The sequence below is a fragment of the Acipenser ruthenus genome, chromosome 9 (genome assembly GCF_902713425.1).
Source record: "Acipenser ruthenus chromosome 9, fAciRut3.2 maternal haplotype, whole genome shotgun sequence".
Lineage (NCBI taxonomy): Eukaryota > Metazoa > Chordata > Actinopteri > Acipenseriformes > Acipenseridae > Acipenser > Acipenser ruthenus.
Window position 1 is genome coordinate 14150841 of NC_081197.1, and position 23830 is coordinate 14174670.

General features: G+C 37.7%; 1 protein-coding gene across 3 annotated transcripts in view; it reads left to right on the plus strand.

Moving 5' to 3' along the window:
• Window positions 1–148: 148 nt before the first annotated feature.
• LOC117972870 (beta-1,3-glucosyltransferase-like) overlaps window positions 149–23830 on the plus strand; it is a 63252-nt gene continuing 39570 nt past the window's right edge. For all 3 annotated transcript variants that reach the window (XR_009329545.1, XM_059030460.1, XM_059030461.1), the window contains exons 1-4: window positions 149–343; window positions 7616–7665; window positions 10369–10408; window positions 16135–16244. Coding sequence is in view for 2 of the 3 variants with exons in the window: in XM_059030460.1 (XP_058886443.1) it covers window positions 277–343; window positions 7616–7665; window positions 10369–10408; window positions 16135–16244 (267 nt within the window). In the remaining variant the exon portion in view is untranslated. The remainder of the gene's footprint in view (window positions 344–7615; window positions 7666–10368; window positions 10409–16134; window positions 16245–23830) is intronic.

Sequence of the window (23830 nt, forward strand, 5' to 3'; positions counted from 1 at the left end):
ACAATTCATTATAGAAAATACACCCTCATATAATTACAGTAAATGTATCGAGTACTGTATTATAGAAATTAATTTCAATATTGTGACTGCTGTAGCCCAATATGTCCACCAGACGGCGATGTGGTACCACAGTTAGGTTCTCAAGCAGTGAGTACAGCGGTAGTGTCGGCGGGTGACTGAAAACATCCTGTACTAGAAAACGCTGCCAACTCCATCTCGCTTCTCTGAGCCTGGCGATCAGATCTGTGCTACTGTGTAACATCACGGGCACCGATCATGCCGACTGGTACCTGTCTTCCTGGGAATAAAGTAGCTTCTTTTTGTCTCATCTTTCTGTATTGCAGTAAGTATTTCTTCCCTTCAAAGTTTGCCTGCAGATTATTTTGTTTTCGAACCACGGAAAATATTAATACATATTTTGACAGTGCAGCGGGCATCTTTCTGTGCATTCACAACGGCATGATTGGTATTACTATGCTGGTCTAGAGTGGAGCGTGGAAAACTAAAGTCGTGTAGTGCAACGAATAGATTTTTTGGAATTTAAATGTGGGAATTTTCAAAGGTCGTTAGTCGACAGGCTTTAAAAATAAAACAGGCCTCTTAGATGTTACTCGTAGCAACTAGTTGAGCGACTGCTCTTAATTGTTCCCAAAAAAGTTAGTCTACGTGGGTTTTAAACGCGGATTACAGAGCTGTCAAAATAAATACTTAAACAGCAATTACTTTGTAACATGTCTGTATATACGTGCCTTTGCCAACAGTAATAATCGCAAGTTTATAAATACGTGTCTGGAGAGCAAAAACGAAAAAAAAAGTAAGAACGCGAGGAATGTAAGAATGAAATAGCACTTTGTTCCCACATTTTTAACTGGGATTGTGGTGTGTAAAATGCGTGTTGACATTGCGCTGTGAAAGGCGCTTACCACTAGTTCCGACAGTTCGTGCTCCTAAAGTAAATGCTGTTTTTCAAATTATTAATAATTTATAATATTGCTTATGAAAACTCAGCAAGCTTCTGAATTGGAATGCCCACAGTCACAAATCGAATGCATGTATTTTATTGCGTAATATTTGTTGTGCAGATTATAATGGTTTGGTCCGTAGTAGTCCCACTTTCCATTAGGGTGTATTGCATCACTTTAACTTTGGTGCTTCTCATGTTTCTTGGGCATACAGCGACAGTTTGCAATAATAATGCTAATTGTCGTGCAAGGACATCGCAGATTGATTTATTTGTTATTATTTTAACTGATTAACAGCAGAGTGCGAAAACAAAAGCAACAGAAGGTCTGGCTCTCGCTTCTTTTGGCTGGTGTCAGTGTAAATATCTCGATTTATATAGATCTTTGTGGAAAGTTTTGGTCTGAGCTCGTTTTGCTTTATAGTTTAGCCTAGTGCTAAACTAACTTGATTTATTTTTTAAAACAAACTGCACTAAAGGCGCTCCAGCATTGACATGTATAGGACCACATTAAACTATACCATGACCTAAAACTGTTTACATTAATTTCCAGTTTTAAAACATCCTAAATGAATGTGTGTTTCAATATGGCGCATCATTTGTTGTGTTGTGTGTGATTCATATTTAAGAATATATTAAAGGTTATTTGTGAATAGGTACAGTTCATTTTGTAGTCTCCTGGCTGGAAACTAGGTTTTCCCACTTGGTTTACATTCTGTTAAGGTAATGTCACTTTACAGGCACTGTTAACATTCTCCCACTTTGAAACCTTCTCACCACTCATTGTTACCCTGGGAACTAAACAGCAATGAAATCCATTGACACTAACCTTTAAGAGATGGGTCTGTTGTACATACCTCATTAATTCATCAACCATTTACCCTCAGATCGCCACTGATTGCACAATAAGTTTTACTAAATTATGTTTTATAGTTTGTTAGTATGATATTACTTTTGTTGTATATACCTGGCTAGTAATACAATACAATACAATACCTGTCCGTACTGCATTTGCCTCTCACATAAAAGGAAACACATCAGTAATGTGTGTTCAGCTTACAAGAAAAGCAAAAATCATCTAGGCAATGTTAAAGCTCCACAGCTCCACAATGTTGTTACATTTTGTGGTATTCTTTTTATATCCTTCAGGGGTGTAAACGACTCATACTGCATAGCAGTTTCACCCATTCCAGGTTTTAATACAAGCCTGATTAACCACAGTGTATTGCAGGTGTCTTATTACTCATAGCAAAACCATGAATGGATCAAACCTCTTTGTCAGGGGTCTCCAATCCTGGTCATGGAGGGCCGGTGTCCCTCCTGGTTTTTGTTCCAACTGTACCCTAAATGAATTAATTGGACCAATTAAGCCTCTAATAAGAACTTAATTTGTTCAACTAAGTTTTGTTTCATCTAGAATTGATTATTGTAATGCACTTTTTCTGGTATTCCAAAACGTGTGGTATCCCGCTTGCAGCTTGTTCAGAATACCGCTGCTAGAATTCTGACTAAAACCAGGAAAAGTGAACATATTACCCCTGTTTTGGCCTCTTTACACTGGCTCCCTGTGCAGTATAGAACTGATTTTGCTGTTAACTTACAAGGCCATGGATGGATTAACACCTAGTTATTTGCAGGAGTTACTGACCACAGGATGCAGAGCTGCTGGTTATTCCTAGGGTCAACAAAAGCAACACGGGAGGTAGGGCTTTTTCTTGTGGAGTTCCTAAATTATGGAATGCTGTGCCTTCGTTAGTGGGTTTTAATGAAACTATATGTGTATACCGTTATTTAGATAGTCTGACTGTGGCAGTTGTATGTGTGACATGCTATACAGATGTATTGTGGTTTGTTCATTTTTCTGCTATCTACTGTACAGTGCTTTGCGATACTTTTGTGTAAAAAGCACTATATAAACTGCTCTCTGTAATCCCTACGGATGCCACCAGGCCAAAAACCCTACAAACTCTTCAAAACAAACAAAATATAACACCCAAGCTTTGGCTATCTGATTTTACTGCAGGAAAACAGATGCTGGGCACTGTAGACAGATATCTGATTAACTGTGTTGCTTTAAATATTCATAGCCTTGCAAGAATTCAAGAAATGTTATGCATACAATGAAGTAAACGGGAACCTTTTCCCTTGTTATTCATATAAAGGACCACGGTAAGGTTCTGTAGAGATTTTCCCACTAAATAATCATAATAATAATCATAATAATTTAATTTAAATAGAGCACCTTTCACACTGAAGTGTCCCAAGGGGCTGCACAATAAAATGTCCACAAATTTATAAACATTGTAAACTTCAATACAAACCAGATAAAAGCAGAATTTCCCAAATACATTGTTAAACAGTGTAAGTATAAAAACAAGATATAAAATCTCAGTTCATATTTAAAAACCTAGGAAGCCTAAGAAGAGAAGACAGCTGAAAAGAGGTATGTTTTGAGAGAAGTTTTAAACTGAGAAACTGAAGTAGAATTTTGAATGCAGCTGTGCAGAGAGTTCCACAAGGAAGGGGCAATGCAACTAAAGCTGTGCCCACCAAGAGTAATACACTTAGGTGAAATGCATTTAAGAAGTTCTGAATAGAACATGATGCTCTGTCTGCTCACCTGAAGTCTTTTATATGAGTGAATATGAATCTGCCTCCACACATACATCATCATGGCAACCACATGCATTGGGTGGCAGGCCTGTAATTCTAGGTATTTCGTTTATCTGGGATAGCTGTAGCCTTCTGCATAAAACTACTGCTGTTTCCCTTCTTGTTGCAATATACTATATTTCTCTTTATTATTACTTGACAATTTAACTACATTTGGTCCTCAGTACCCAAGCTGTTGGCATCATTTTGAGTAAAATCATTTTTAGTTTCACAAAGCCATGTTCAATATTGGCCAAAGGTTTGGTACTTGGCACATTCTCAAAAGCTTGATTGAAAGACACTCTGAAAACATTTCTGAATGAATCATGAAATGAGAATTTACATTGCTAAGTGGTGTATTTTCATTAGGGACTGACAAGATGTTTTTGGAACCTTTGCTGTAGGCTACTGATTGCTTGGTGCACACATTTATGTTTGATTCATTCCTTGATCCAATCTTCTAAATTACTCAGGGTCTTGAGAAACTGATACATGTTCTCTGTATAACTTTGAAGTTTGGGAACGCAAAAGCCTTGCGACTATCTAAAAAATGTGGTATATACAAAATTAAAGAGCCCAGGATACCGTTATTCCTTTGAATTTAAGATGGAGCCCAAATTCACCACGCTCAATTTGAGGAAAAAAGTAAAACATCAAATAAATATGCATTTACAAAGATACAACTTCAGTTACGCTGCTGTATCGTTGTTGTAGATTAACCACAGAGCTTGTTTATTGTGCTGCGCACTGTATAATACTTAAGATGGCATCTCTGTCGTACACACACCACCACTCGCTTACGGCATCACACATCCTGGCAACAACAAGTACGACACAACACTCCATAACATCAGGCAACATTTAACCCAGCAACCACAACAGCATTGACCACATTGCAGACACAACAGTCAGAACCAGTTTTTCTCCCAATTTGTGAACTGTGGTATTGCTTGGCATGTCAAACTACAGGGGTCTGATCAGCATTTCTGATCTGCCCAAACTGGTATTGTTTGTTAGAAACAATAACATTGTAAAAGATTCTCTTGGTATTCCTCAGGAAGCTAAGGAAGCTTGTGTAACATGGATGATTCGAAATCGGGCAGTAACGTTTTGGTTCATTTTTTCTCAGCAGTAATTCACGTTGCTGCTTGTGTATTCAGGCAGACGTCTTTGTTGTCTTTTCTCAGCAGTCAGTCACGTTGTTGTTTGTGTACTCGGATAGTCACGTCTCTTTTTGGCGATTTTAATACACGCATCAGCATACTGTACTCGAATTTAAGACGCAGGCTATTTTTGAGAAGCAAAAAATGGTTAAAAAAAGCGCTTCTTAAATTCGAAGGAATACAGCATATTAAAATGAGAAAAAAAAATTCTTACCTGCTATGGCAGTAGAGAAGGGATATATTCGATTTATAAGCCCAAGTTAATTGATAATATTTTGGGCTATCAGTGACTATATTTGAAGAGTGGATGACCTTTTATTGGCTGGGTTTACACACAACCCACTGGGGGGGGTTAAATTGGGGGTTAAAATTCTCTCTCCACTGTGGGGGGGGGGGGGGGGGGGGGGGGTTAAATTGCATTCTCACGCTAAAAAGCCATGCGATTGACCAAAAACTCATGGAAACATGTCAGAAAGCCATACCTATTTCTTACACAAATTCAGCAGTGGAAATCCTGTTTGTGATGTAACCTCAAGCAACTTTCTACTACAACTAAAGGCCACACCAAGCAATCCATTTTTCCAAATAGGAAACAATAAGCATACACTACGAGGGCTTACAGATTAGTTGTTTTATAAGGTTAAGGTTATAAAAAAGTACTGAAGCTACTACAAATAAAAACAATGCAACCCTTTGCAACAAATAAATAAATAAATAAATAAATAAATAAGGAAGCCTTTTGCAAAGCACTAAGCTTAGACTTTTCTGTCCCTCCCCTATAAGATGCACTAAACTGTACACTAGCTTTAAGTAGTATCTATCATGGGTACCTAGCAAGGACAAAAAAGTCAAGTTTGTACCCCAAAATGTTTTCAATTAGCATTGCTGGGAATTCATTGCCAGTGCCTTTATTATTGCTGTGGAGCACCAGGATTGAACGTCCACCTAGAGTTCAAAAAAAATCTTTTAAAGCTAATTCATTGAGCAAGATCTGTTCAAAAAGACACATATGGGGCTTAGCATCTAATGAGAAATGTGTTGAACTCATGGACTATACTGGATAACAACAACATTGTGTGTATATGTATGTGTGTGTGTGTGTGTGTGTATATATATATATATATATATATATAAACCACATTCTACTGGCATTTAGAAGGAGAATTTCTCTGGCTAAAAGAAAACTACATGGAAACCCACACTACCCAAAAGGTACTACCAAATTAGTGTGAGAAAAAGGTGAGACTTATATTTATTTTTCCATGGAAACCCAGCCACTGTTAACACTGTTGTTGTACAGAATGCAGTATTACAGATTCTACAGTGTTTTTTAAACTTCAGTTTAAAGCTTTAGCTCTCATCTGTGCAGATGGTATTCAATATATCATCTATGTTTTAGAGACAAACAGAAAACCTACATCTGCATAATCCAGGTCAACAGCCAGGTTTCAACAAATGTCTGCATTTATTCATTCTGAAACAGCTGTCTAAATTAATCTTATTCCATCTCTGCTGACTGTTTATTTGGTCTGTATATCCAATTGGTGTGTCTAATTATACTATACTCACTCAAAGGGTCTGTCTTCATAGACCGTTTTTGAAAAGAAATATTCAAAAGGTTCAGGTAAACAAAGAGAAATTTCCGCAGAAAAGGCTAGAGATGCAGGAATGTGTTTTTATCATTAGACAGCATACTTCAACACTTACTGGGATAGATACATGAATGGAGAATGACTTGGGGTGAGGCTTTCATCTATCCAGCTCTAAACCCCTGCTTAAATATCGTGGTATGGAATCCCAGAATTAATGCTCGCCCCATTTTAAATAAAAAAAAGATTTAGATAAGCAAGTCGCCTCCCAGAGGATTAGTGACGCTCCAGAATGTTATCGATTTACCAGGAATACAGAATAACTACTTTGTTAACCTACTTAATGATATACCTGTTTTATTAATTTAATTAATTAATTAATTAATTAATTAATTAATTAATTAATTAATTAAAGCTTCCCTAGAAACAGCAACGCTTGCAGATGGTTTCAGGTGGTAGCAGGAGAATGCAATCTTTAGTTCACGTTCGTGATTGATTGGCAGGAGGGCTACAAGGAAGGAGGCAGCGTGTCTGCTGCCTAAACTACCATTAGAGAATGTAAAACAACTGCCTGATTTCCAACGAAGAACAAAGCAGGCTAAACTATGGAAACATGTAATTAAGCCACCCAGGAATCCAAAGTACTTCATGTGGGACACTAGCTTTATTTTTATCATTATCCTTACGGTCATCTGAAAATAAAACCCTATGCCTCTTTTGAAAAACATATCAAAGGGTATTTCTTTTTGGGTGCTTCTTTTGTTGATTGGCAGCCCTGTTCTCCTTCTAGCATAATATACAGCAGCATACCCAGTAATGATGAGTAAGCACAGAAATAAACCTGTACAGTATATTACAAATATATAGATACATCGTTTTTTAAACGCATACAGAAGATTTGTAGTGCAGGACCATTTTTTTGTTTCTTTTTCAATCCTGTATAGCAGTAGTGGTAGCATCAAAGAGTCTTTTTTTTCTGATTTTTCCAGGACAATTGTTTTAGACACAAAATACAGTTGGTTCTCATTATCCCAGACTACAACATTTATAGTTTATCAGATTATACATGATAAAAGATTTGTGACCATTCAACTGTGTAGAGATATTTGATTCACTAACTCTCAGTTGCAAAGAGGGCAGATAGTCTTATAAAAATCACCTCACTGGATCTCTGAGTGACTCACCTGGTGCAGTAAATGCAGTGCAGTAAATGTTTCCCATTTATTCACATCTTTTTTTCCTTTTTCCAGTACCAGTTATTGCTGCTGCAAAAGATATCAAAGAAGACAACCATTCACAGGTAGGTGCTAATAGTAAATAGGACAAATCGCCCACGCAGCTCTCTTTAAATTGGATTTAAATTAAAGTGAAAGTACAAGCCCAGGTTGTTGTTACTGGTTGTAGTTTATAAACTGGCATTGGGCATTGCTTGGTATACACTTAGTAGTCCTCCGTGTTGGTAAACCACTACTACACCATTCAGAACAATTGTCACAGGTTTTCTGGAGAGACTGTCTTATAAAGTGAGCTTGACTTGAGGCCTGCTCAGGGGGCATTGTGGGTAAGATCACTGTTCTGAGTGGATAGAGATGAGATATCTCCAGCACTGCCAATCAATCCCAATTAATGAGCACTAAAATTAAAATTTGCAAGAAACATCCAAGTGGCATAAAGATATTGCAAGATGTTTGCAATTGGATTAACCCTGTTTTTGGCTTTTATCCAGGGAGAAAGCCACATACTCTTTTTAAGTACATATTAATAAGACATGTTGATGTAGGTTTTATTTCTAGAAGGATTACTCAATCAAAATGTCACTTTTTAACCGCCTTGTGAAAATTATTCTAGAATCTGTGGCATTTTTCATAGCAAGTGTAGGGAATTCAAACTTGACCTGTTAATAAGACAGAGGGCCCTATTTTGAAGCAAGCACAAATCAAAATGTTCTGAGAGTATTAACAATTATACAAGATATACCTTGGCAGCTGACTGGTGCAGTTACATATAGTTGTTAGTAGTTAAAACTACAATTGCTGCAAAATAGGGCCAGAAATTGTTTCGATGGACAATTCAGCAGCTTTAATTACAATAACAGTACTGTTGGATTGTGTGTTTGACTTTTTATGTGACTTTAATGTCCTAATAAGGACTTTTAGGATGTAAAAAACTTTTTTTTTTGTGGATGCATGTTAAATCATCAATTGTCTTGCAAGTGACCACAACAGAAATCTTGCTGTAGGATAAGAGTTAAATTATCCAGAAAATCATACCCAAGAAGCAGAAGGATATCCCACAGGGAGTTGTACTGTTCCATGTAAAATTACAATCCATTTTATTAGGAGGCTATGTGAATCGAGAACAAGAGTTAGCTGGGTTTCATTAGGAGAAATAAATAAGCTTATATATGTACCAGTAAGCATATCCCCAGGGAAGTCTATAAGTAACACATACAAACCTTGAATTATTTTCCCCTGAGGGGTGAACTCCATATATACATTCAGAAGACTAGTTTCCATGATATAGCCTTCCTTCGCTCAACCAATTTTAATCGGGAACTCAAATAAGTAGGTCACCAGATTCCCTCAGGTTCTTGTGCTAATGAATGTCTATACCACGACTCATTTAATAGGATGCTCATTTATCTAGTATGTTGTCAAATACGGTATCCATGTAGGAATGTAGAATCAGTGGCATGTCTTGCTTTGCCTTTTGCAGATTTTTGTAGTGGGGACAATTGCCCCCCAGTACCACAAAGCAGCAGGATGGATGAATAAGTGTGTCTGAATAAGTCTTTCATAAATATTGCCATGGCCGTAGTCCTTCAGAGCGTAATGCATTTTTTTATGCCTCTTGGTATTAATAAAATGCATCTCAGAAAATTGAAACCGAGCCCAAAATAACATATCTATATATCAACTGCATCCGTGGCGTGCCAGTCTGCAGGCTTACACTGCAAACTGTCAAAACACTTCCCAGAAAAGTTGAAGTGCATAATATTTTGAGAAAATCATCTCTGTACAAGGACATCATATCCAAGATGAATTTCTGAATTCTTCAAAGCTGCACGTGAATCTGTGGAACAACCAGGATATTTTTTTTCATTTAATTTTAAACCTCATTATTATTAAATTACTTTTTATCAATTTAAGAATCTTAGTTGGGACAGATCCAACAACAGTTTCATAAAGCATGGAGTTGCTTCACTATGGTGTAGACGTGCACACTGTGTATCTTTCAGCAACCCACACATATCTCTTTTTTATTTTGCATTTGATACATAAACCATTTGATATAAGGAGTTCATACATTATTTGCAGGGTTATATAAATTCCTTGGCAGAATTTGCTAGTACCTTAACCTAATTCGCTGCAGTCCTGTGACCTTTTAATCTCCAGATAACAGAAACTTTTTCAGATATTGGTCCTTTCAAATGCAGCTTGTTACATATATGAAATATCACAGATCTCGTAACTAATGTATTCTTCTAATTGTTTAGAGTCGTATTGTACAAACTTTTTGTTTTTGTTTCAGTCTTGGTGACTTTTTAAAAGTAGCTGAAAGCAGTTATGGTATTTCTTCTATCCACTGTGGGCAGTGTATCACGAGTTAATGGTTACCCTCTGGTGTACCAGTGGTACTTGAAGATTGTGCATCTGTAATGATGCCACAAGAGTGTTTTAAACCCACAGATCCTCCACTTGTGACACTTCATAATGAAACAACTGGCCAACCAAGCACCTACTGTCAGTCCTGCATCAAAGTTTGTCACATTATGTCTTGCTTATTTGTGACTGAAACACATTTGCAACAAGGCACTTTTTATAGTACTGAATACGTAACATGGATTCCATTTGCCTAGCTAGTGAGGCAGCCTGTCAGCACCCAAGTGTAAGGTGTTTCTGGCTTTTTCCAGACATGTCCCAAATAGTTAACAAGTTAAAAAACTATAAATACATCTGTTATTGTCCAGTGAATTAAATATTTTACATTTTTTCCATTATAGGTTCAGGGGGACAGTCATGAGTTCAGTAAGAGATTATTAGGTAAGTCTTGTGAAATTGTTCTGTCTTTCTGTAAACCTGTTTTTTTACTTAATTATTAACATAAAAGGGGGTAGTCCGGCTGGTGATGTCATTCAAAGTACTGTTGTTAATTTGTTCTGGTATTTACAGAATGCAGTTTATTATGTTATTTGTGCCTGCAATCCAGTTTTACACTCTTCAGTATAAAACAAGAGGAAACCAAGTTATGCTGATGTTCTTTTTTTAAAAAAAAGATAAAAGCTTCAGAGAGATACATTATAGATGTTAGAACTTGCTTCATGCAAAGGTAGAGCTGTTTTGGCCCTACCTTTTGGAATGGGATTTTAGTCTTCAGAAACAGGAATTTATTTTTAAAAAAAGGTACTAAAGAAAACAATGTTAATTAACAAGATATGATTCAGATGCCAGGCCATACGCAGTACGAAGAGAAAGCGGTGGTCTTCCATTTTTTAAAAGTTTGCCACACAAGCACTAGTCCTACTAAAAGGAACACCCTTCTCCAGGAATCTACTACTCTACTGTAACACTCTCTATACTGTTCTGGGATTAACAGCCCCTAAACTGACCTGCTAGTGTTCCTTCTGAAGTCCCGACCTCCCAGCGACTCTGGGTTGTTGTGACGGGCCTGGCTGAGCAGCCTTCACAGACACCGTCCTGCAGTCGAGGGATTCTGTAGAAGTCCTATAGAGTGAACGCCGTCCTTCTGGATGTAAACAAAGCAAACTTTCACTCAGCGCCCGTCTGTTGGCAGTGGCCATGCAGTAGTCTTGAGCTGTGGCGCAGGTGATTTCTGAACTCATCTGAAAGCATCCCCGGGCACGCCCCCCAGCCAGTCCGGACCTCCTGATCCCTTCAGGGCTGGTGAGCCTAACTGCCCAATCAGTTGCCTAGAAACGTGTCTCGGCTGCACACACTTGTGCAGGAACCAGGGACAGGGCTCCCTGTCACAATGAATAATACATATCTTCTGGAATATAACACCATCTGTTTGGGGGACTAGAATTTAACCATGTACAAAAATCACATGAAAAAAGTTAGCCAAAAATATATCTGCTAATAAATGATGTACAGGATATGTTTTGTCTCTTAACTTTCTAAATGATTAATCTGTTTATCTACAGTATATTAACAACAGTTCTCTTTTTTCACCGTTCACTATTTATCTCTCTCTGTGGCTTTATGCAGACCTTCCTGTTTAAAACATCCTGGAAAAGTATATGCTTAGTCAATCAATAACCACTGGCTGTGTGCAGTGCTACATCATGTTGACTGTGTGCTACATCATGCAACATTAGCCAAGGATGGTTTACTTGGCGCCATGACCAGGTGCTGCGATGTTTGGCCTTAGCATTGGAAGACAAGCGTAACATGACCAATAAGTTGCCACCTGTTCCATCAAAACATTACACACAAAAGACAACATTCCTCTGCCCAGGAGAGCAACCACCAAGAAAAGGTGTTAAAACCAATCCTCGCCCAGGACAACTGGAAGCTGCTAGAGTCTGGAAAATGCTGGCAGAAGTTGGTCAACGGCTTATTTTTCCACCTGAGATTGCCACCACTAACCTTCGACCAGTTATTGTCTTGTGGTCTGGATCAGCATGCCTTGTTCACCTGGTAGAGTTAACAGTGCCATGAGAGGATGCTGTAGATGAGGCGTATGAGAGGAAGAAACTGCGGTATGCTCAACTAGCCACTGAAGCGGAACAGCGAGGACGGAGAGTCTGGGTTTACCCAGTGGAGGTGGGTTGAAGACCCCAGAGATGTACCCTACTTAGCTCAATCCAGACAGTTGTCATGCTGATGCGCTGGGGAGACCGCACTGTGGTTGATCCCTGGAGCCAGCATCGCAGCCGTTGTGCGTGCTGTGATGCGGTAGGGAGGCAATAATCCCTGGAGCCAGCATTACACTTCAGTCATTAACACCAGACAGAAGGATACCTACATCATCATATGGAAGGAAACACAAATGGATGGAGACACATATGGATCACATTAGTTTACTGTGAAGCTGCGTCTTAGTTGGTGCTTATCTTGGCGAGAGCTGAGTTCAAATCAGCATGAAGTTTTAACATCTACTCTCGTGTAATAGAAATCATGTTGACTGTGTGCTACATCATATTGACTGTGTGCTACATCATATTGACTGTGTGCTACATCATGTTGACTGTGTGCTACATCATATTGACTGTGCCACTCTTAATTAAACACAAATGTTCACTTAAACCATCCTGAACAAAACTTGCTCTGTGGATGGTTTTGGAAGAACACATAAACGTCAGGATTAAATGGTATTTGGACACTATTGTGTCCATCCTAATTCACAAATCCGGTTAATTCAGGCTTTGACCATGGTGACAGTTCATTGTACATGCACTATGCTATATATGGGGCCTGTGAGACCGCAGCAGATGTTCAGTCAGGCAAGCAGGTAGACACACAAGCAGATGATATCTCATCTATTACAATACACCTTTGCTGTTCATGGCTGCAGATAGACACACAGGAAAAGTCTTCAGTTTTCACTTCCGATCAAGACAAATACATTTCATCAGCTAAACTAAAAACAAATAATTTGAGGTACTTACAGAACCAGTCCTCAACAGATGAAGTGGAGTGCAATGAGGGTTAATCTTTGTAAGACTGTGGTAAACATTCACGTTGTGGGAATTATTTTTTTATTGTAAAATTTAAACTGATGGTAGGACACTGCATTAGGAATAAGTTTCACAATTAAAAATGTATGCGTTATCTTTGAATCCGACAGCTAATAAATGGAGAGTGGCTGCAGAGCTTACAATGTATTATTCATACGATGGAACGTCTAAGAGTGCATTCAACTCTCATTAGAGCACTGCTCTTTGGTGACAACATTATTTTTTAAAATTACAAGGAATATAATTATAACATCATTTATTTAAATGGGAGTCAAGGTGTAGAAGCCAGCCAGATCTGAGGACATGTGGGTCCGGGGGTCTGTGTGTTGAGAGTTGGGTTCCTGAAAAACAGAGGAGAAAACAAAGAAATGACTAATTTGGCATGTGTTCTTATATTCTGTTAATGTGGAGAGGGACGCCTTTGTTGAGTGAGTGCACACACTCAGTGAATGCGTTGCGTCTCTGTATTACAAGAAAGGAAAGACATTTCGGTTTAAACTGTTACCGGAAAAAGTAATTGCTTTTCTTTAGTTTAAAACTACTGGTTTTAGAATGCTTGTCGAAGATACTGAAAACCTCAGTATATTAAAGTTTTGTATGCTTACCAGGAGTTGGTAAGTCAGACTCCATAACTGGTGCAGGTGTGCGGACTGTTACAGCGCATGCGCATGCGTCTTAAAGGAAGAGGGGAAGCGCCTATTGTTATTCTATGTAGAGGGGAGTTAGAGGTGGTAAAAATCTGAATTTTAATACCACAATAGAACCTGAATATAACTGTGTTAATGTAAATGTGGGGGCTTGTTCAGAAAGACTATAGATAGCAGGCTCTAGGCTCCATTTAGGGGGGAGAAAGCAAGGTGTAAGCTTGACTTCAGCTTGCTGGCCTTATAGCTGTATGGTACTGGGTAATTATTTTACTTTAGCAGTTGGCAGCTAGTGAATATATATATATATATATATATATATATATATATATATATATATATATATATATATATATATATATATATATTCCTTTCTACCTTGCAGAGTTTATGCAAGAGTGGTTTTTTATGTTATTTTGGGTGCCAAGCTCATTGTTCATCTTCCTGTGTGAAATAAAAGCTATTGCCATACCAGCAGACAGAACCTCCTGTGTCTGCCCTTCCTCATTGCACCACTACGTCGTGCACCGGTCGCTCACAGTTAGCTAAACTATACTTCTAATACAAAACCACTAATAAATTATATTAACCAATACAATAAATCATAGGGGTTGTTTTGATAACCCTGTATACCTATCTGCGATAGATGTAATGCCTGAGAACTGTCGGGGGAGGTGACATATGTTCTTTAAGTGAGGAGTTGATAAGGAGGGGCTGCTTGTCAAGGAATGTGTGGGCTGTGGGTGGGGTTTGGAGGCTTCATGTATTGTTACAATGGTAAATTCACTCACAGCTGGAAAAGGCAGGAGAGGGCTGACATCACCAATTGTCCAGAGCTAATATCGAAGTATTTCACATTATCTGTTACTCTGTACTAGGGCTAGTTCATATACTATAGTTGTAGTGAAATTATCTGTATAATTTTACCTGTATGTTAATAATAAAGCCTGACTTACTATATTTTGAAATTGTTTGTCGTGTCTGGTAATTTTTACTCTTAGGGTCTCAATAGATATTAAGAAAACAGTTTTTCTTACAAATTGGCAACCATGAAAGGACTCAAACCCTCAGTCTTTCTTACAGGGATAATCCACAGCTAGGATTTTTCAGAGCATTTTACAGAACCACACGCAAGGTTTTCATCATCCACTTTTTGAGGTAATTTTGAGAATCAAGATCCAAGATGATTTTATTTTTTATTTTTTTAAACCCATGGTCTCTTTATCTATAGTAAACGTTGATGTATCTGCTAGTCCTTGTTCATTTTTTTGGTATAATAATTAAACAACAATAATACAAGAAAAGGTATTGTATATTTTAAACTATACATACAGTGGTATGTATTTATATAATTCACAAATTCGGTAGGCCATGATGTTGTTAACTTGTAAAAGTACTACCGGTACACATTACTGGGAAGGGGCCCTTCTCAAGCCAGTGCTTCATGGTGTTGATGAAAAAAACAGTCCCTCCCTCTTTTCCATGTGTTTTATGAGCAGGTGAAGATTTGTACCCTGTGGAGTCCTTGTCATAGTTGACACTAAAAGCTTCCTCCATCCTAAATGTATTAAAATCTGGGTAGTTGAGCAGGAGATTACTTTACTGCTAGATTTTAAGGACATTACATGACAAGTTGCCTGAATTTTTCATCAAGAAAGATCTAAAAAAAAAAATACAAAAAAAAAAATTCAAAAAATGTAATCTTCACATAAGTAGGTTTCGTTTACTAAATGCTGTGTTTGACCAAAAAGGGTGTTATTTGAAAATACTAAATGCTATAGAGAGGCTGTGTGGTCCAGTGGTTAAAGAAAAGGGCTTGTATCCAGGAGGTCCCCGGTTCAAATCCCACCTCTGCCACTGACTGTGTGACCCTGAGCAAGTCACTTAACCTCCTGGTGCTCCGTCTTTCGGGTGAGACGTAGTTGTAAGTGACTCTGTAGCTGATGCATAGTTCACACACCCTAGTCTCTGTAAGTCGCCTTGGATAAAGGCATCTGCTAAATAAACAAATAATATATTGTAACTAACATAATTATAATGGACTATTCTATTATTATATGTAGTGTAAACATGTATTGAGCTTTATACCTTATTATTCCATAGGGGGTATAATGGAGGTGGGTATGTTAGGACATTATGTACATACTATATGTTTGTTGCACTTAACATTTCTCCTTATACCTGGAGATCCATTAGAGATGTTCTTGGAGGTTAAACATTATTCTGAGAGATCTTTTGAGGCTTCAGAGTTGCCAGGATCTAATAATTTGAATCTAAACAACAAGAAAATATAAGATAGCTGATATTTTTACACCCATACCAAGTTGCAGTTTAAGTACAGATGTCCTAAGAAACATATGTCTTTCTTGTCAAAAGATTTATGTTGAGTATTTAAAAACATGCATATTTATTTCTTTTATTCTAGCTTTGAAAGAGATTGTATTTGTCATTCAAAGCCAAGGAAACTCCTTCCATGAAAACCATGCAGAAAAACAAAGACAGGAGATTCTGCAGCAGGCTGCAAACTCTGAACAGGTAATGCTGGACATTTGACAAGTCATTTTTTCCCTTTTAGAGAATGTATGGAGATCAATTGTGTGCAGTTCCCTGTAGTTCCCATTTCCCATTGCTCACTTTTGCTTCAAAACCTCAATGAAAAAAAGGTTTGCAGGCAACTCCACAAATGCAAGAGTGGTCTGCTACATAGGAATTATAAGTCTGAAATCATTGTCTTGTTTATTTGGCCATTTAATTACAGTATATTGTGATGGGGTAGTTTTGAATTGTATAATTTTAACCACTTTTAAACCTTATATTGCATGGTGTTGCCTGAATACATCATCAATACAGGATTCAAAGTATCTTAGGGTATGACATTATAGAGCAGCCTATTCGAGACATGCTTACTTTTGTTGCTAGTTCAGACTCCACATTGTGCACCATCCTGCTTTAGTGAGACTGCTTATTGTCACCAAGTAAAATATTTACTCAGATAGCCTGTTTGGAAAATGTCTGAGATTGATTTATTTTGTCATTGCATTTTACACCCCTAGGTGTCACCATTGTACAATTTATACCCTGAGAGAAACTGAATACTGTATGTGATTTTAAACCAAATTCTGATGTCAGGATTTCTCTGTTTGTATTTCACACTTGGATATCTAGTTTGTGTGTTTTATATGTATTTTATTTTGTAAATGTTTGGTCCTTGTGTATTTAATGTACTTTGTATTTCAAAATACACAAACGTTAGTATTTTAGCTGCAGTGTTTCTTGGTATATAATTGAAGTTTGATTGGACCTTTTCTCAGTTATCAGTTTGTAACAGAACAGTATGTAGCAGTTTGTGGGCATTGTAGTTCTTATCCACTCCGAGGTGTAATTGCTGGCATGAACAAGCGAAACATGTTCGAGACAGACAGTATGGTCTTCGGGGGGGATAAGGACTGCAGTGTCTGAAAACTTGTTTTTCTATATTGATTTCATATTTCTATGATCCGCTCATTGTTCATATGGTATGTTGTTGAGTCTTATTTAGAAGGTGTTAATCAGGAGAAAATACCCAACAGTGTTTCTAAGAATTCTAATTCATATGCTGGTGAGTTTTTTTTGCTTTTTACCCCTTGGGAATCTACAGTATGTCAATGTCAGGGTTTAACTGGTGACACCCATCCAGATAGCAGCTCATCCAGATTCCTTCAGATGTATAGTTACCTAATATAAAGATGAGCTGATAAGCTTTTAGTGAGGGTAAAGGATGTTACTGTACCCCAGGGCTAGAAGTTCACTTTTTAAGGCAGTAGTGAGGATTTGCTACCTGCCTGCAAAATAGGTAGCAAAATGGTCTTATTCGGTAGCGGTTTATTCGACTAGTAATTATAAATAAAAATAAACACCTACCTACTGTTTTAAATAGACTGACTATCCTAAAGTATCACATAGTAGGCCTATATTTAAATCAGAAAGTATTTATTGAAACCACCTTGTGCTCACCTAAGTAATGGAACTAATGTAATTCCTTGTCAAAATGCATTTTGTTTTATCCTTAAGTTCTACAAGAATGCAGCCATATCTGTCATCTCGGCATTTGATATGTCATCAGTACGGTTAACCAGGTTATGTTTCATTGGTGCAAATTAAGTGGTACGAAATGATCCTCTTGTCTTCAGTTGTTGACTGAGATTTCGGTAACTAACAAATCATACACACCTATAAAGAGCGATTTTAATAAAAGGAACGTGTGTCACATTCTTTTTGTATCTTTTGCCATGCTATTGGGATGATAACAGTACTATAAAATATCACTGGACATTAAAAGATTTACTGATCTATTCGCCTCCAAAATGTATGCCATATGTGACAATTTATTTTATGGCCCTGTATTTTCAACAATAGATTTTTTTTTTTAAACTTACTTGACCAGCCTTTTCCTTTTTGTACACAGTAAAAGAGTGTCTGAAAATCTTAACCTGAAAACCACTACATTTAAAATAATTGGCCCCAGTAATACAGTTACTGGAAACGTTTGCCCACATAGGAGATAATCCTTGGTATTATTAACACCAAGTTTGTGTAAATTAAAATAGAGAGGCACTGAGAACATAATGTGCAATTTAGTTCTCACTGCAGGGACTAATGCTTTCCAATGAACATGCACTGGCTGGTGAGATTCTGAAACCATGCAAACCGCTCCCAGCAAGAACATTTCCTTTCTTAATGAAAATGACTTGACATTTTAGATATTCATGATCAGATGTTGCCGTAGAGAACAATTTAATTGGACGTGTCGCTGTGTTCCAGACATTTGAGAAGGAAGGCAGGCAGAACTAATACCTTGTTTCCACGATTACTATTCCCATACTGTGTCAGCATGGTACTTAATCAGCACAGTAATGGAAGCATGCCAAGTTGTCCCCACTAAATATATTAATATAGGTAACAGAAATGACGAAATACTACAATGGTAACCATGGTAACACACGGTATCGAAGACGTGTCAAGATGTTGAATCATTTTTTTTGTTGTTGTTTGTTTGTTTTGTTATATTAAAAACAATTTTAAAAAATCGTAAAAGACAATGTAAAGCCCGGTATAGAAGATTTACATTATCACTCAGAACAATATTAAGTTATATGAAGTTATATTGTAAATTCACATTGGTTTTGCATGAACACTCTTTGACAACAATGTTTTGTTTAAATTTAATTTAATTATTGATTATTTACAGAAAATTTCTGAATTATTGAACTTCATGAACAAAAAAATGAATAAAAAAAATATCAATGAACGATTTACTTAGAAGGCAGCAGTCTCACGGACAGTATTACGTGATAGCAAACTTTTCTGCTATTATTAAAATAAGCAAATCTACACACAGTCGCTGGTTTTCAGCTGCTGCAAATCTGTAACTTTCCCTCTATCTCTCTTCCAGTTCAATATAAGCTTTGTGAATGGCCCAAATGCTTTTCTTTTTTCTGCTTCACAGCACCGGGAAACATTTATTTCTATTCCGGTAAGCTGGTGAGATAAAGTGACACTTTTATGTTCTTAACGGCAGTATTCAGTTGCTTTTGTCAACTTTTTAATTTTAAAATCCTCCCACAGAGTTCTTTGTTTGTTTCCCGACATTTTTTCTGTTTCGTTACACATTCTCACACCCCCCCAGCTCTGGGCAGCTACCGTGCCGTGCCAGTATCAGGTATGAAAGGATGCTGGCACGGCATGGTGCTGACACACCAAGGCACGGTATGGGTCTTTACAAAAATCATGGAAACAATGTGGCACGCTTTCATAACAGTGACAGAACAACGCCAGCACAGTGCTTGCAGGTTCGTGGAAACGAGGTATGAGAGGTGATTAAGAGGCTGAAACGTGTTGCACACAAGAATGCTTATATTCAGGTGATTGACCACACTTAACACATGCCCACTCAAATTACATGCATTTCTGTTCAGGTCAAGAACATGCAGAATAAAAGCATACACTTCAGTTACATTAACTACATTATACACTGTAATGTATGAATTTACAACATCATATGAATACATGTGCATGTATGGAGTTCTATCCTCATGATAACAGAAATGTGCCAAGTGCACATTGTAGTAATTACATGTAGTTAAAGAGTAAGTGGCTTTAAAAAAAAAAAAAAGCTGTATTGATTTTTTTTTCTGTTTTTCGGATGACTTGGGGAAAGTGCTTTGAACTGTTTTGAAAAGCCCAGCAACTTATCGAAGCTGCTGGAACTTCTAATTATTCATGCACTTCTGCATCCCTTGACAACTCATTAACGTTTCTCTAAAAATCCCAAATAATCCTGTTCTGCCAGTTATTCCTGTGTCTGCTGATTACCGAGTGCAGCGCAGACGGGACAGTTGTATTTAATGCTGTACGTTGTTTTTAAAGATTCTGTCAAAAGGACCTCTTCTGGTTTCACAACTCAGGAAGCTGCCCCCAACTTGATTAGTATTTCAAATGGAACAGTGCTTTCTAATTTGTTTACTGACTTGCCTTTATGACTTTAGGTTATAGTTTTTTTGCTTCATTGCAATTTTTTTGTACTGTGGTGTATGTAAGCTTAAGAGCAATGCAAATTACTCGACACTCACAAATAATGAGCTGCAATCATGATAATGAGGGTCGCAGTGAGCGCCGCCTGTGCATCGGGGTATTTAGCGGCTGCACTTACAGCTCAGAGGTGAGGTGAGTTGGGAGTACAGACAGCAGTATGAGATTTGTGGAGCACAAAAATGAAACCAACCAAAAAAAAAAAAAACACATGAAGGGCAACAAAAATGTAGTCATTTGAAAAAGCCTCAGCTAACATCAGTTATGCTACCAAAGAGGCCTAATGGACTTCTATAGTGGAGGTGTTACCAGGAGAATAGGCCAGGTGATGAAAAGGTGAAATTCAGCTATTAGGTCTAGGATGACCTGACCGGAACCACCTGGTAGTACAAAATGCCTTTACGGTGCCTATAATATTAAACTAAACTGGAATATGTTATGGATATTTTATATTAATGCATTCCCTGATTCTATTTTCCGGTGTTGTGAGCATGTTTGCTATTCCATGGTGTTGTATTTACATCGTAACACATTAACAGAGATGGAGAATTTGTGATGTTTAGCGTAATTATTTGCAGAGTATGTGTCATAACTCAATGAAAAAAATGCACCACCGATCCGATAACGAACCTTGTAGAACACACACATGTGGCTAAAAAAGAGCTATGGTTGGTCCCTTCTTGAAAATGAGGAATGATCCTTGATTTCAAGTTTAAAAGAAAGACATGGACAGATAATGTTTTAATTGAGCCTGCTGTACATTTGGAGAAGTTTTAGTTGTCTTATCTATAAGGTGAAACTATTTTAAAAGTTTACCTTATTGCACTAATATTAGATGTTATTGTAGACATTACAGTGAGTAAGTCCACAGCCAGGATAGTGGTTTTTTCCCACCTGGTTCTTTCATAATGTGCCCCCCCCAAGTCCATCTGTCTGCCACTCCTTCACCTACCCTCTTCCAGAATCCTGGAGTCGCCACTGCATCATAACAGTGTCATAAATCCAGTTGTTTTCCATTTTGGCATCATTAAATGACATGTGTTCATAGTTTGTGTTTGGCAAGCATGTCCCGGGAACCAAATATAGGCATAACGGCCAACAACTTTCTCACCTGGTCGACGTGCTCAGTATCCAAGAGTAAGTCATGAATAACATGCCTTGAATGCACTATCTGATGCAAAGTAGCACATGTGTCCTATTGCAATTAGGTATAATCCATCAGTGTACAGATCCATGTGAAAATGGTGACCAGAACAACCCTGAACCAAAAAGTGTGAAAATCCAGATGACATCCATTGAACTGCAGATCAGTAATGTCATGTATCATGTTGGAATCTAAATGATTTAGAATCCAAAATCAACACATTACTTTTAAATGTCAAATTTGAATAGAGAAACACATCTAGTATGCAGTGGCCTGATATTTGCAGGTAGCTGCTGAGTCTTCTTATAGGCTATATGGGCATTATTCCATAACCTTCAACCTTGTAACTGGGATTATGAAAAGTCCAATTATAAATACAAAATACTACTTTGAGAACTAATGTGTTGCATAATGCTTTTAAAACACATTGTTAATTTGAAAGCAGATATTTGCATAGGCCCATGTCCATGTCCTTTTTTGCTGAAGTCAAATATACTAATCTGCAATTAAAATAAATTCCTTTTGCATACACACATGAATACAGAGCCTATAATTATAAAGCTTTCTGCTTTGCTTAAAACGTTTATGCTGCATGCTATTCGTTTTTATATGCAGAGAAGATTTTTGAAAAAATTAAATCTTTTTTTGGAGTTTGGCAAACCTGAGTGTTCTGTATTCATCCTCCACAGTAAAAATAAATAAATAATAATAATAATTTGAGTGATGCTAGAACCTTGTGCTCAAGCAAACTTACTTTTGCAAATTCCAACTTTCCTCTCCTGCCACAATATGCGAGTGGCTGCCAAGAGCTTTCAAATCAGAAAAAAAAACTCAACAGATTTAAAAATTGGGTATGTCAGATCTTAGATGGCAACTCCTAACAAAGAGAGCTGATATATTGCTAAGACTAGTCTATAGACAAAACCCAGTGAAAGAAAAGTAAATGGATGAGCACAATAAGCATTAGGTTCTCTGTACTGGCAAGGGTACAGAATGGACAGATGATGTTGAGACTGTTATATAATAATTATTTTGAGCAAGTGCACTTCCTTTATTGGACTGCATACAAAGCAGCAGTGTGGAGTAGTGGTTAGGGCTCTGGACTCTTGACTTGAGGGTTGTGGGTTCAATCCCTAGTGGGGGACACTGCTGCTGTACCCTTGAGCAAGGTACTTTACCTAGATTGCTCCAGTAAAAACCCAATTGTATAAATGGGTAATTGTATGTAAAAATAATGTGATATCTTGTAACAATTGTAAGTCGCCCTGGATAAGGGCGTCTGCTAAGAAATAAATAATAATAATAATAATAATAATAATAATAATAATAAAGCAAAATTCCCAAATGCTAATTCAATTTGTTTGTTATTAAAGAACAGTTGGTAGGGGTACAAAAATACAGTATTGTAGTTACTCAGACATGTGTAAACTACACGAAAAGGACGCTCCATCTGTGGCTAATTAGTGCATGAGTGTAAACAGGATATTCTTTTCTTAGCGCATTAGTTAATGTACGCAGTGCCGCATAGATATTGTCTATTGAAATGAGGTGGCATGTACCAGTAAGGTGTGCTTGCATATTCTATTACTACCACACACAATAGGAAAAGTTAAACAACTATGAGTTTTTTTTTAAAGGTTTACCTATATTAGTGTTCTTTTAGTAGCAGTAGGTAAAAGGTTCTACATCAACGGTGAGGCAATACCAGCAGTTTCTGAGAAACCAGTGAAAAATCTTGGGAGATGGTACGACGGGGATCTAAAGGACACAGTTTGTGTGGAAGAAGACAACAAGCAGTGGAAGGGTTGAAGAGCACAGACAGCAGCGCTTTACCAGGCAAACTAAAACTCTGGTGCTTTCAATTTGGTCTACTGCCGAGGCTGCTGTGGCCACTGACTGTGTACGAGGTTTCTTTGACAACAGTAGAGAAGCTGGAAGCTTTAATCAGTTCATATGTCAGGAAATGGTTGGGAGTTCCACACTGCCTCAGCAGAGTGGGACTTTATGGTAAAGGAATACTGCAGCTACCAGTCTCCGCTCTAACGGAGGAGTTTAAGTGCACCAAGGTCCTACTGGAATTTACATTAGTAGAGTCACGCGACAAATGCGTAAGGGAGGCAGCACCTGTGTTGAAAACTGGAAGAAAGTGGGTGGCAAAGAAAGCCGTGGAAGATGCAGAGGCTGCCCTTCGAATTGGTGATATCATGGGGCAAGTTCAACTCCTCCTATATGGCACAAGGCAACCCCAGCTCAACGGAGGAAGCTGGTAGTCAACGAAGTGCAGAAGCAGGAGGACAGGATGAGGTTTCCCAGGCCAAGCAGGGAGAGTGGATGAGATGGGAGAGTGTGGAACAACACAAAAAAGCTTTGGTACTCTCAACTAGCTGCTGAAGCGGAACAATGAGGATGA